Raw genomic sequence first — 13,737 nt, 5'->3', positions numbered from 1 at the left:
CTTAGGCTTATACTTGTGATTTTAAATACTTCCTGACTAGCTCCAAAGAGGAGAACCTGGCCCTGTTTTCAGAAGTCCTAGAGTTAATAAAGTAGTTCACAGCTCGACCTTGGCGTGTGCAGAATATCTTTGTGTTAGCATGCTCAGCACTTGTGTCCTTCTCAGCCTGTTAGCCTTAGTTGACTATTATCTTCAAGGCTTCCTTTCATCATTTGTTTTCCAGGGGAACCAATTACTTCACGAATAAGAACATTTAGTCACCGACCATTAAATTCTGAAAAACCTGTTTGTTTTTGTGGTCAGTGTTGTTTTTTTTTTTTTTTTTTTTAATTTTTTTTTGTGGTCAGTGTTTTTAATCTCCCTTACTCTTATAACCCTGTCAAACTTCCCTACCTCCTCCTAACCCCCAGGAAAATAAACAGACACCTTCATGGAGTGAAATTCAGGAGGAGTTTTGTTTCAGTAAAACACCAAGTTTCGAAAGACTCCATTTCTTCAGTAAAAATACAGTGAAAAATAAAAATCATATAGTAATGGAAGGACAGTAATAGTGTGAAGGAGCAAAAATAGAGAAAGAGTTGGCACTGTCAGAGGATAAAGTTGACTTCTGCTCTCAATTATGTGTGGTGGTTCACGGCATGTGGCTTAGAAGGAGTGGACCAGTAATTGCAGTGGAGACTTTCTATGGAACGGGCTGTTACTGGTTAAATTGTGAGGCACTGTATATAGCTTTACTCCTCCCACATTCCTCTCTTGAAATCAGAATTGCGGTTTCCTTTGTGGAATTTCTTCTTGGAAAGCACTTGTTTGGGGCTCCTGGCCGGCTCAGTTGGTGGAGCATATGACTCTTGACCTCGGGGTTGTGAGTTCAAGCCCCACATTGAGGAGAGAGATTACTTAAAAATAAAATGTTTAGAAGGAAGGAAGCCAGTCAGGCAGGCACTTGTTTGAGAGTAAACTGGTTTATACAAACTCATGTGCCATCTGAAAGTACTTAATCACTTTATAATTTTTCTCTACAGAAGCAAATTTTGTTAAATGAGTAACGGAGGATTACTTTGTCTTTCTTCACCATTCATTTACCATATCTTTATTGAGGGCCTGTTAGGTGCTAAATGGTGGGGAGAGTGCTGTGGTTCCCACCCTTGGCCAGTGCCCACCTTTTGACTTCGTCAAGGGATGAGTGTGGCACTTGGAGTCAGTGGGCTTGGGTCCATGGCCTGACTTGGCTCTTTATTTATCTTGAGACCTCAGAAACTTGAAACTCAGAGTCAGTTCTTCACCTGCAGGTGGGGAACTCTCACAGTTGTTCGAGTGAACTAACTGGTCCACCGCAGGCAGGGCCTTTGTCACACTCCTATAAAGTTCACGACTGGGGCTCTCTTCTGGATCCCTTGCACTTTTTTTTTTTTTTTAAGATTTTATTTATTTACTCATGAGAGACACAGGCAGAGGAAGAAGCAGGCTCCATGCAGGGAACCCGATGTGGGACTCGATCCCAGGTCTCCAGGATTATGCCCTGGGCTGAAGGCAGGTGCTAAACTGCTGAGCCACCCGGGCTGCCCTCCTTTGCACTTTCTAGATGCATTCTTTTTTTTTTTTTTAATTTATTTATTCATGATAGTCACACGGAGAGAGAGAGAGAGAGGCAGAGACACAGGCAGAGGGAGAAGCAGGCTCCAAGCACCGGGAGCCCGATGTGGGACTCGATCCCGGGTCTCCAGGATCGCGCCCTGGGCCAAAGGCAGGCGCCAAACCGCTGCGCCACCCAGGGATCCCTCTAGATGCATTCTTAACTGGATTGAGAAGCATCAGGTGTGGAGTTGGGAGTCATAGATGAGATGGGATGGGATGTGAGTCATCCCATTTTCTCATTTTTTCTCCAAGGTACTTTTGGCTGTGTTGTCTCATTTGATTTATTAGGTTAGGGAGATATCTTTATTTTATGGATGAGGACTTGGTCCTTGTTGATGTCATGCAGTGGAAGGAGTGGGACTAACCACTGATGCTGGGCGCAGTGGCCTGTCCACTGTCCAGTGCTGACCTGGGACTGGAGGGTCCTGTCAGCGCATGAAGGCTGTTTAACGTGAAGCAATTAAGAGGGCAATCTCTAAACCATAGTCTTATTTTCAAATCCTTGCTTTTGCACTAATGGCTATGTATCCTTAAAACAACTGGACTCTGTAATAGTACACCATAAAATTGATCAAGAAGCTATAGTTGGGGACGCCTGGGTGGCTCAGTTGGTGACGCCTGGGTGGTTCAGTTGGTGAAGCATCTGCGTTGCTCAAGTCATGATCCTGGGGTCCAGGGATTGAGCCCTATGTCGGGCTCCCTGCTCAGTGAGGAGTCTGCTTCTGTGCCCCTCCCTGCCCCCTGCCCATGCTCTTGCTCTCTCTCTCTAATAAATAAATAAAATCTTAAAAAAAAAAAAAGCTATAGTTAAAAGAACAACAGCAGGTATATGGCTGTATGTAAACACTAAATAGTGGAAGGTTGAGTCTGGGAACTTATTAACTAACCAATGCAGAACTCACTTCCAGAACCCTGAGGTCCTGACCTGAGCTGAAATCAAGAGGTGGATGCGTAACTGACTGAGCCACTCAGGTGCCCCTGCAATTGAATTTGTACAATTGAAATCAGCACTTAACCACATAGTAAGCCGTGATTATTTTGAAGGGGACTTTTGAGCGTTTTCGTCTGCCAGAGAACATCCAGAGACACAGGAATAGAAATGATCCGATCAGAGTAATTAAAGGCTTTTACTTAACTTTGAGGTTCCAAGTAGGGCACAACCCTGAGTCAGACTGAGCCCGTGAAGAAGAATCTTAAACATAAGGTGGGTGTTGTCCAATAGGGGAAGTGGAGAACGAGGCTAGTAATGTGAGACGTGAGGGGAAGAACTCATACGGTTGTGTTCTGTTTAATTTGGGAGAGAGCTCCAAAGTTGAGCTCCTTCCTGCCAGGAGGTATTAGGGACTCTTTCACTGGCTGGCATAGCAACCCATTTGCTAAGAGTTCATCATGAATTTCTGGCTAGAGTTCTCCTCTCTTTTGCTTTCCCACCTGGGGCACTGAATGGGGTGTGGACTGTCTATGCAGCACTATTCCCAGTTCTTCACCTGAGCTTAGCCATCATTTTAGCTCCTCCTGTTTAAAAGCTTGCCACTAATTCCAGCAAAGACTCCACAATTTTTAAGCTTTCCCACCCAGCTTTATTGAGGTATAATTGACAAAATAATATATTTATAGTGTATAGTCTGATGATTTGATATGCGTATACACCGTGAAGTGATTGTCACAATCAAGCTAACACATCCATCACTGCTTATAGCTACATTTTTGGTTTTGTTTTTGTTTTGGGCGATTCTGCCATTTATTTCAGTGAGTGTGTCCTGATGATGAAGTTTAATTCTGGGTGGAAACCTCGTGGAGCCCTTCCAGAGAGGTTAGAATGTCCCTTGTAGTGGGTACCTTACTGCAGGAACAAAGTCTCTCTTGAGTCGCTACTCTCCCAGGGCTTATTTACAAAAATGAGTTAGAGATCAAGAGTCCCTTTTCTTCGTGGGCCCACAGACTGGTGATGGGACCAGCATACAGATGTTTGGTTCTGTTTGCAAATGGCTGAAAAGAGGTCTGAGTAAAGTACCTCAGAACATATGAGGCCAAGTGTCGAGCTCAGGGGCTTGGGGATGCTTCACAGAGCAGGATATATTTGAGTTGGATCTTAAGTATGAGCAGGGCTGAAATGTTTGGAAGAGAGAACAGCTCAGGAAGGTCATTAAAAGCTCCTTAAGCACCTTCCCACTGGGTGCCAGGCACTCCGTGTGAAAGCAGGGGACATTGAGCACTCACTGTGCTAGCTCTGCTGCTGTCTCTAAGTCTCTGTAGATGTTCATTCACCAGGTAACTGCCACCTGCCCTGTGCCACCTGGAAGCAACCTCTTATTTCTAAAAGTATCTTTCCTGTGAAGCTTTCCCAACAGCCTTCTATTAGTTTCTTGGGGCCGCCATGACAGAGTATCATAGCCTGGGTGATTCATACAACAGAAACTCATTGTATTTCAGTTCTGGACGCCAAAAGTACAGGATTGAGGTGTCAGTAGGACAGTTCCATCTGAGGCCATAACAATGAATCTGTTCCAAGTCTTTCTACTAGCTGCTGGTAATTTTCTGGCAGTCGTTGGTGTTCCTTGGCTTGTAGATGATGCATCACCTCAGCTGACCTCTGCCTTCATCTTCACATGGCATTCTCCTTGTATCTGTGTCTGTATCTTAATGCCCTCTTTTTATAAGGACACCAGTCATACTGGATTAGGGGTCCAGTCAGTTCTGACCTTGTTTTAACTAATTACATCTGCAGTGATCCTATTTCCAAATCAGATGTATCCTGAGGGGACACAGCTCAACTCCTAACACCCTCACTCTGCTCTTTCTACCTCTCACCCTCACACACTTCTCCCTTGCTGGTACATGGCAGCGAGAGTATTTGATTACATTTATTTGTCTATCATCTACTCCTTTTGCAACTTTTTATTTCTAGTGCCTTGCACATAATGGGGAAAGTAGACAGATGGAGATAATAGAAGTAAAGGAAGATAGGGCTGAGGTCATGTCTTTACATATATCCCAAAGGTTACGTTGATTCCAAAGGCTGTCTGGAGTTGGGTTTCAGGTGGCCAAGAACACCAGCAGAAACTACCACTTTTATGACTACGTGAGCATTTTTAATACCTCCTGATTTATTTTCTTTGGAGCAGTAATTATCACCTGGCAGTCATTATGGTTTCTGAGAAATGTTTTAAGAATATTAGAAACTGACATGACCCTCTGGGACTTGTAGTAGACACTTGAGCCAGAGGATTTTGTTAATGGCCACCTTCTTGTTTCAGCCTTTGGTTTGAGTGTTCTGCCTTTAGGGATTCAGAAGCAAATCAAGTGAATGTTTGGAATAGTTAGCCATTAGCAAAATATCTGTGCCAGAAGGAAGATGTAAAGAAATAATTGAACCTGCCCACAGGCTCTAGAATGAGCTCATAGGTATTTTAGAGAAGCAAAAACTTGTCTAGTTTCTGATCTAAGGTTTAGTTACACATTGGGATGGATCATTCTGGGGATCAAAGAACACTTGGCAAAAAAGAATATTCCAGGGCACCACTTCGCTATTTCCAGGTCAGTAAATAACATACAATGCACAGTGGTGTCTGTGGGACATTAGACAAGGGATGTTAATCTTCAAATATCCTTTCATCCCAGTATCAGTGGTATCTGTGTGAAAAAAACTTTTTTTTTAAAAGATTTTATTTATTCATAGAGACACAGAGAATGAGAGGCAGAGACACAGGCAGAGGGAGAAGCAGGCTCCATGCAGAGAGCCCGACGTGGGACTCGATCCAGGGTCTCCAGGATCACGCCCCGGGCTGCAGGCGGCACTAGACTGCTGCACCACCAGGGCTGCCCTGTGTGAAAAAAACTTACTGAAATGTGTTCATCTGAAGGCAGGCAGAGACTAACTTATGTGAGGTGTTGAGGTGCTTTATTCTAAGATCAGGGAAAATTATAGAGCCTTTCAGACAATACAGAATGGACAAAATATCTGTCTCCAGCTCCAGCTGTTAGCGCTGGCCCGACTCGTTTGTTTTGTGTAACTCCTACCTACTCCTGTCCCCGCAGAGAAGCTTCAGGCAAGTTCCAGGTATCTTATTATTTCATCCATAAGTATTTCTGTGTGGATCTTAGATATCTAATATAACCATAATATCACACCTAAAACTTTTTAACAATGATTCCTTAATGCCGTCCAAGTCTGGTTGTTGTTCAAATGTCTAATTGTCTCAAATGTCATTTTTAGATTTAGATCAGGGTTCAACTAAAGTCTTTTTATTAGTCATCAGGTTTTAAGCAGGGGAGTGAGTTCTGTCATCCAGCATAATTTTGAAACTTCTTGGTCTCATTGTGGCAGTGGGTTGGTGTGGGGGTTGTTGGGAGACAAGTAGAGAAGCTGATTAGGAGGCTGTTGTGTGTCCAGGAGTGGATTTGAGATGTGTGGGCAGGCCAAGCTTGGTTGTTAGGGTTCATCTAGACCTTTGGGTTCTGTTGAGTGTGTGTGTTTATTTGAAAGGTAGCAACATAGTAAAATTAGTGAAATCTTAAAATTTTTACACAGGTAAAATTATAGCAACTTGATAGAGCATTGAGGTAGAGAGAAACACTGATCCACACTTTTCTTTAATCAATTTATTCAGCTTTAGTACATCTTATTTGCCAATAACATCATCTTGTCTGTGTGATCATAATTACAGTATTAATAAGATTACAGAATAGAATAGGAAGTTTTATAGTTTTTCACTTAAATGTTATCATTCTCTTATGTATGTTATCCCAAAGAATCTTTATAGTTTCATAATATATTGTATTGAGCAGATTTTTTAAAAATTTTATTTACTTATTCTTTTCTTTTTTTAAAGATTTTTATTCATTCGAGAGAGAGACAGAGACAGAGACAGAGAGGCAGAGAAGCAGGCTCTATGCAGGCAGCTGGATGTGGGACTTGATCCTGGGGCTCCAGGACCATGCTCTGGACCAAATGCAGGCACTCAACCACTGAGCCACCCAGGTGCCCCAAGGTTTCACTTTCAAGATTTTATTTATTTATTCATGACAGAGAGGCAGAGACATAGGCAGAGGGAGAAGTAGGCTCCCTCTGAGGAGCCTGATGTAGGACTCAATCTCAAGACCCCAGGATCATGACCTGAGCCGATGGCAGATGCTCAACCACTGAGCCACCCAGGTGCCCCTATTTACTTATTCATGAGAGACACAGAGAGGCAGAGAGAGAGGCAGAGATAGGAGAAGCAGGCTCCATGCAAGGAGCCCAGTATGGGAATCAATCCTGGGACTTTGGGATCATGCCCTGAGCTGAGGGCAGACACCCAACTGCTGAACCACCCAGGTGTCCCTACTGAGCAGATTTACTCACTATTGATTTTGTGACCACTCATGTACTGTTAGATGTTAACAACTACTGGGCTTGTTATTACCTTTTAAATTATTATTAAAGATTTTATTTATCTATTTTACTAAAGATTTATTTATTTATTTATTTTTAAATTTTTATTTATTTATGATAGTCACACAGAGAGAGAGAGAGAGAGAGAGAGAGGCAGAGACATAGGCAGAGGGAGAAGCAAGCTCCATGCACCGGGAGCCTGATATGGGATTCCATCCCAGGTCTCCAGGATCGCGCCCTGGGCCAAAGGCAGGCGCCAAACCGCTGCGCCACCCAGGGATCCCTAAGATTTATTTATTTGAGAGAGAGAAAGCGAGAGCTCGTGAGCATGCTTGCAAGTGCTGAGGGGACCAGGGGGCAAAGGAAAGGAAGAGTCTCCAGCAGACTCTGGGCTGAGTGCAGAGCCCAACGTGGGGCTTGATCTCACGAACCCTAGATCATGACCTGAGCTGAAATCAGGAATCGGATGCCTAACTGAATGAGCCACCTGGGCACCCCACTACCTTTTAAATTATTTAAAAATACTCTAATGTTGCCAGAAAGTTTTTTTTTGCATCTAGCATTTCCCATTTTTTAAAAAATTGGGATTAAGTAATAACTTATTGCAGAGCTCTTTCTAGAAACATTTGCTGTTTTAGCATGTTCCTAGAAACTAGGTTAATGAAACCTGAAGGCATAATTGACAAAAATTAAGTACAGGTTTGTGCTTTAACAATGATATGTTTATTCTTGATAACTGGGCTCAGAATATGTATACTTTGATTTAAGTTTATAGACTTCCTTATTTTTTATTTATTTATTTATTTATTTTTAGACTTCCTTATTGAAGGGAAAGCAGCACATGCATATCTAGTCTGCAGTCTTTATCTTACCCCATTTGCATAGCAATTCATAATAAAAAGAGAGCAATCTCTGCCTTATCTTGTTTTTCGGAGTTTCTGTGGGTCAGCTCTGGGAACCAAGAAACAACTATGGTTGCCTCTGAAGTGTTGTGCTGTGTTCTTATTTACTGGTGAAGATGGCTTCAGGTTGGCACTCATTTAGTAATAGAGAAGTAACAATACTGTATATTCTTCTCCTTTTCTGTTTTCCAAAACATTGAAGTACAACATTTGTGTCATTGGCTCAGAACGTTTGGCTTCATTTATATCTGATGAACTGTCAGACAACCATTATTTTGTTCTTTGCGTCATTCTTTTAGAACAAACTAGAACAAACTTTTTGACAAACAAACTGTTAAAATGAACAGATTAAACCAAAATTTTAAAGGATACACTTAGAGAAGAGTGAGTTTTAAAGACTACATTCAGGTCCTTGGTTTGTTCTGTGTTGACTTTTGGTCCTGACCGTTTTCACACTTTGTCTTTGAGTCCTTGAAGTAGTGTCACTTTAAGCATATGTTATTTCTGTCACATTGGTAGGTTTCAGAAGAGCAATATCCAAATTGATCTGTCTTAAAAAAAGGGGGGGGGGAGTGTTTCCCCAGTTGATTCTTTGGCTGTTGATACATAAGATATTTTTTATATAAACTCTTCTTTAAAGCCTTGCTATTCACATTGTGGTCCAACCTCAGTGGCATTGGTAGGACTTGGGAGCTCATGAGACTTGCAGAATCTCAGGCCCTTGTTTTCATCCCTTCTTATCCCTTTGGGGCCACTGTTCCCCCATTGCTGCTCCTGTGCCCCCCTTACATGTACAGTCTGACTTGGAGGTTAAGAACAAAAGCTCTGCCGCCAGATGGCTTGTAGTTTGAATCTCTGCCTTGCTGCTTCCTAGCTGAGTGCCTCGAGCTCACTATACAGTGAGGGAGACAGTAGTGCATCAGCAGATAGGGATGTGCAAGGATCAATTCCAAGAGAAGGGGAGGCGTGGCGTGCATGCTCCCTCCCCCTCTCACCATTGTCTCAGTGCTTTGTGGCAGCAAAACAAGCGGTCCGGGACTTCCCAGCTTAAATTCAGGATCTTAATACTCATGTCTCATGATTTTGTGGCTCAGGAATGTAGGCAGTCTCAGCTGCTCTGTTCTTGTGTTCTCTGTGGTGTCCTCTGAGGCCAAGTAATGGTTTGCAAGTTTTAAAAATTGTTACTGTAATTATTAAGTTGTAAGAGTTCTTTATATATTCTGGATATAGATTTCTTCATGGATAAATGATTTTCAAATATTTCCTCCTATTCTGTGGCTGTCTCTTTACTTATGTGTCCTTTGAAGCGCTGAGATTTTTAATTTTGGGGAAGTCTAACTTATCTCTTTCTTTCTGCTTGTTGCTTGTCCTTTTGATGTCATATAAATCTGTGCCTGACCCAAAGTATCATAGATTTGCTTCTGTGTTTTCTTCTAAGAATTTAATAGCTTTTGCTGTTACATTTAGGCCTGTGCTCCATTGGGAATGGATTTTTGTGTACGGTGTAAGGAAGGGGCACTGATTGCATTTGAGTTGCTCATTTAATCAACTCTTTAAAATCTCTTCCTTGCTCATCCTGTGCAGCGTGAGGAACTGTTGTCCACTCACCATGAAAACTCTGCCCATGGCTCCTGAGTCTGTTTCTCCCCTTGTCTCTTCATCCTTTCCTTCTTGTTCTTAATTTATCCCCAGTGTTTTTCTTTATAGACCAAGAAATGCCAGCAACTGCTCCAGGTGCGGATTCTGCTCCTCCTTCCCGCTTCATGCCCCACCTGCCAGTTTCTCTCCTCTCTGGCCTTAGTTGCTGTCTCTGTGCTAATAACTTCTTAACCAGCCCCTCTTCCTTCTTCAATCTGTGAATCCAGCTTCCCCAAGGGGAACACAATGGTCGATTGCTTTCTGTGCCTAGCACGGTGGCTAGATATAATAAGATGCTTAGTAAATACTTCATACATATAGTTAGGGCTGGCATTCACTCTTTCATAGAAACAGTAGAAATTAAACTATTTATGTGATTAGTAAAGGGTGCCATTTAGAGATTTAGTAGTTACAGATGACTAAATTTAGTATTTGAATATCATTCAAATAAAATATTGGGATTAAAAAGATTCTAAGTAAGTAGCCATAACAACAGATTTTTAAATTTGAGGCATTTGGGCATCTTGTAGGGTAGTCACAAATTAGGGTGTGTTGACTTTTAGTGCCTGCTCTTCTTTGAACTGAAAAGGTGATCTGATGAGGAGCTTTATTTCCCTTGTGCATGAATACAGATGTGTGAACAGCTGCTTTCTTATTGATCCATCTGGAGAATCCTTTGCAAAATCATGACTGACACATTTTTGGGAGAATATCATAAATGAGATTTCTCCAGGAATGAACCATGCTGCTGTTGGTAGGTCAGCATCACGACTAAAACTATCTTGTAAGAATTCAGTATCAAGTTCTTTTTCTGTTTGACAGAGAACATAATAGCTTTGTGAGCTTGTTCTGCTGTTGACTAGAGAACAATGGTGAGGACAAGAAGTGCCATTGGCCAGTAGGGAGCTGGCTGATGAGCCATGTGCCTCCAGGGCCACAAAGAAGGCTTGCACATCATGGTTCTGCCTCATTCACTGGTAGCCTTCTCTTGCTGAAGATAGTGTTTGTCTGGCCGGCGTGTGTGTTATGCAGTGCTATTGGACATTGATTCAAACACAAAACTTTCTTGTATTTTGATTCTGTAGGAGCCGAGAAAGATTGTGCAATGAATGGTGATACTCGGGCCGCAGTGGTGACCTCACCACCCCCGACCACAGCCCCACACAAGGAGAGGTACTTTGACAGGGTGGATGAGAACAATCCGGAGTACTTGCGAGAGAGGAACATGGCACCGGACCTCCGCCAGGACTTCAATATGATGGAGCAGAAGAAGAGAGTATCCATGATCCTGCAGAGCCCTGTAAGAGAAGCCTTCTCTCTGCACAGTGTCTTCTTCCTCCTCTGATACGTCAGCTCTTAGCTCTGTTTTGTGTACCAGAGTCCATGCATTTGTACCTGGGAAATCAGTGCCTTGTATATGTGTACTTGGCTCTGGAAAGAATTCTGTTTGGTTCAAATTATCAGGCAAAATAAATGAAAAATCCTCAGTATTATAAAGGAGAGGAGGGGCTTGCTTCTCATTTTTACTCTCTCACTACTTCTCCAGAGAATCTGTTTATATATTGGGACCACTTAAAAATTACTGTTTCCTCCAGGCCACCTCACTTGGTGCTGGGCCCTTGGCAGGCCTTAATAGGACCACATCATTTTTTTTTTTTTTAAGATTTTATTTATCCATTCATAGAGACACAGAGAGAGGCAGAGACACAGGCAGAGGGAGATGCAGGCTCCATGCAGGGAGCCCGACTTGGGACTTGATCCCAGGTTTCTAGGATCATGCCCCGGGCCGCAGGTGGCGCTAAACTGCTTGTGCCACCAGGGCTGCCCTAGGACCTCATCACTGATGGGTTTTACCTTTAGTGACACCAGCATTTTAAACCACAAGCACACCCACCTGTCTTCTGTTTGTGTCCTTACATGAAGGAATTCTGTCTCCATTGCTTCCTCGTGTTGGCACTGCTGCCCTTGTATGCGCTTTATTCTTTTTTTCCTTCTAATCTTGTTTTGTTCTTTTAATCCTTCGGGGAGCCATTTGAGAGATATTCACTGAATTTTTTAAATGTTTATCTTTTAAATGCTGTTCAAGGAACCTGGAGAGTTAATAGTGAACAGGACACATAAGTCCTCTAATAGATTTTATTTGGTTAGTTAGTATTACTATTTGCATATGTGGAGGTATAACCTAGAGGACTGTCTGCAAATCTTAAGTGTACAACTTGGTGAATTTTGACACATGTATAATACCCGTGTAAGCACCTGGGACAAGTCTCAGATTCCACACACTCACCTGGGACAAGTGGGGTGGTTCAATTGAATGGTGGTTCAAACAGGCTTCTCTGAGGAGGGGAGATTTCCCCTGAGTCTCAATGACTGGAAGGAGCCAGCCATGCACGGGTGAGGAGAACAGTGATCTAGTTGAGGGGCAACTAGTGAAATCCTTAGGATAGGGGTGAGTTGGATGGACTTGGAGAGTCAGAAGACTCCAGTATGGTTTGAACAAGGAGGCAGGAGGGAGGGGCAGGTCCTGGAAGGCTATGTAGGCTTGGGTTAGGAGTTTGTTTTGCATTCAGAGCTCAGAGAGAGTCATCAGAGGGCCGCAGACAGGAATGGTGCTATTTTGTTCTATTTTATTTTTTAGAGAGAGAGCATTTGTGCGAGTGGAGAATAGGGGGTGGTGGGGGAACATGAGCAAAAGAATCTTAAGCAGGCTCCACACCCAGCACAGAGCCAGACATGGGGTTCGACCCTAAGGTCATGACCTGAGCCGAAATCAAGAGTCAGACATTTAACTGAGCTGCCCAGGTGCCCCTGGTGCAATTTTGTTTTGAAGAACTCATTCTGGGTTTGGTATAGAAAGAGTATTGTAGGGGTACCCAGCTGGCTCAGTGTGTAGAGCACATGGCTATTAATCTCAGGGTCATGAATTCAAGCCCCACTTCGGGTGTGGAGCCTACTTAAAAAAAAAAAAAAAGAAAGAAAATATTGTTGGGGCAAGAGAGAAAGCCATACTTCCAAGCAGTAGTTTTTGAGTTTTATTTTGAGGGGAGATAAATAGGACTTGCTGCTGGATGGCGAAGAAGAGGTAGGATAGAAAGAAATCAGGGAACACCTACACTTTTGGCTTGAGTAGTTTTCTATGTACAAGCCACAAGAAACAAAGTAAACATCACTAGGGGTAGAGTGCAGAAAGTAGACCTATAGGAGCTGCTGTGCAGGTGCTGAGTAGACCCCCATCCACATGTTATCTAGAATATACCCAATAAGCATCAGCTGTTATGGAGCTGAATGCAGTATGGACCCTGGAATGGAAAAAGGACATAAGCTAAAAATCCAGAAAACCTGGGATTGCTTCTTAGTAATGTACTGGTGGTGGATTCTTGGTTTTAGGAGCACAGGAGTTGAGCACTACTGTATGGAGTGGGAAAGCCCACCCTGTGGGCCCAGATGCTGATGGCTGGATAGATGCTGGAGAGAATTTTCTTCGGGCTGATCCTTTGTTATCAGGGAATCGTAAGTGGGTCACCTACTGAGAACGGGCCTAGTGAGGTTCAAGGAGAGAGAAGGTGTGACAGTGAGTGAGGGGATGGACTGTCCTTGGGTTAATGCGAAGGGTACACTCAGGTTAGGGTCATGAATTTATTGTGAGACAATGCAGCATGGTCTCCACCCCCCTTCAGCTACTTTGAGCAGCATGAATAGAGTGAAGGGTTGAATTTAACCAGTGTTGGGGTTTTACCGGGTGAAATGATAGAGAATTGGAGGTGTGAGTAAGGGAATGATTTATAATGTTAAACCAAGGCTCTAAGCTGGGTGAAGGAGGTCAGGACACAGGGAAAGGAAGGGACAGGTGTTAGGGTTACGATAGGGTTGAAGAAAGGGTGAGCTAGATGCTCGGGGAAGGTCGGTGTTTGGAGAACCCATGCTTGGCTATAAGACTAAAGAGAGGCACAATTACTAGGAAAGAGCATGTCTAGGACCTGATCACGTGTGTGGGATGCCCAGGTGAGTTGGATGACAGGGTCAAGGGAGAAAAGGCAGACAGGATGCTGAGAGGTTAGGGTGTGGATGTAGAGCTGTTGGGAGTTAGGACCAAGGAAGCACACAAGGTCACTGGCCGGTGAGTGCTGGCTGGAGCTAGACTCTGGAATCTGAATGGGTGGCTCCAGGCCCTCACCAGTCCCTGCTACA

At 43.3% G+C, this 13,737-nt stretch overlaps 1 protein-coding gene across 12 annotated transcripts in view; it reads left to right on the top strand.

The window, feature by feature from the left end:
• Positions 1-13,737, top strand: part of ADD1 (adducin 1) — an 87,270-nt gene that overhangs the window by 34,104 nt on the left and 39,429 nt on the right. For all 12 annotated transcript variants that reach the window (XM_038533206.1, XM_038533205.1, XM_038533204.1 and 9 more), the window contains exon 2: positions 10,635-10,849. In XM_038533206.1, the coding sequence (XP_038389134.1) occupies positions 10,655-10,849 (195 nt within the window). In that variant the 5' untranslated portion in view covers positions 10,635-10,654. The remainder of the gene's footprint in view (positions 1-10,634; positions 10,850-13,737) is intronic.

Source organism: Canis lupus, chromosome 3 (genome assembly GCF_011100685.1).
Source record: "Canis lupus familiaris isolate Mischka breed German Shepherd chromosome 3, alternate assembly UU_Cfam_GSD_1.0, whole genome shotgun sequence".
In the NCBI taxonomy this organism is placed as follows: domain Eukaryota; kingdom Metazoa; phylum Chordata; class Mammalia; order Carnivora; family Canidae; genus Canis; species Canis lupus.
The sequence above is the reverse complement of the archived record's forward strand: the minus strand, read 5'-3'. Positions and strand labels throughout refer to the sequence as shown.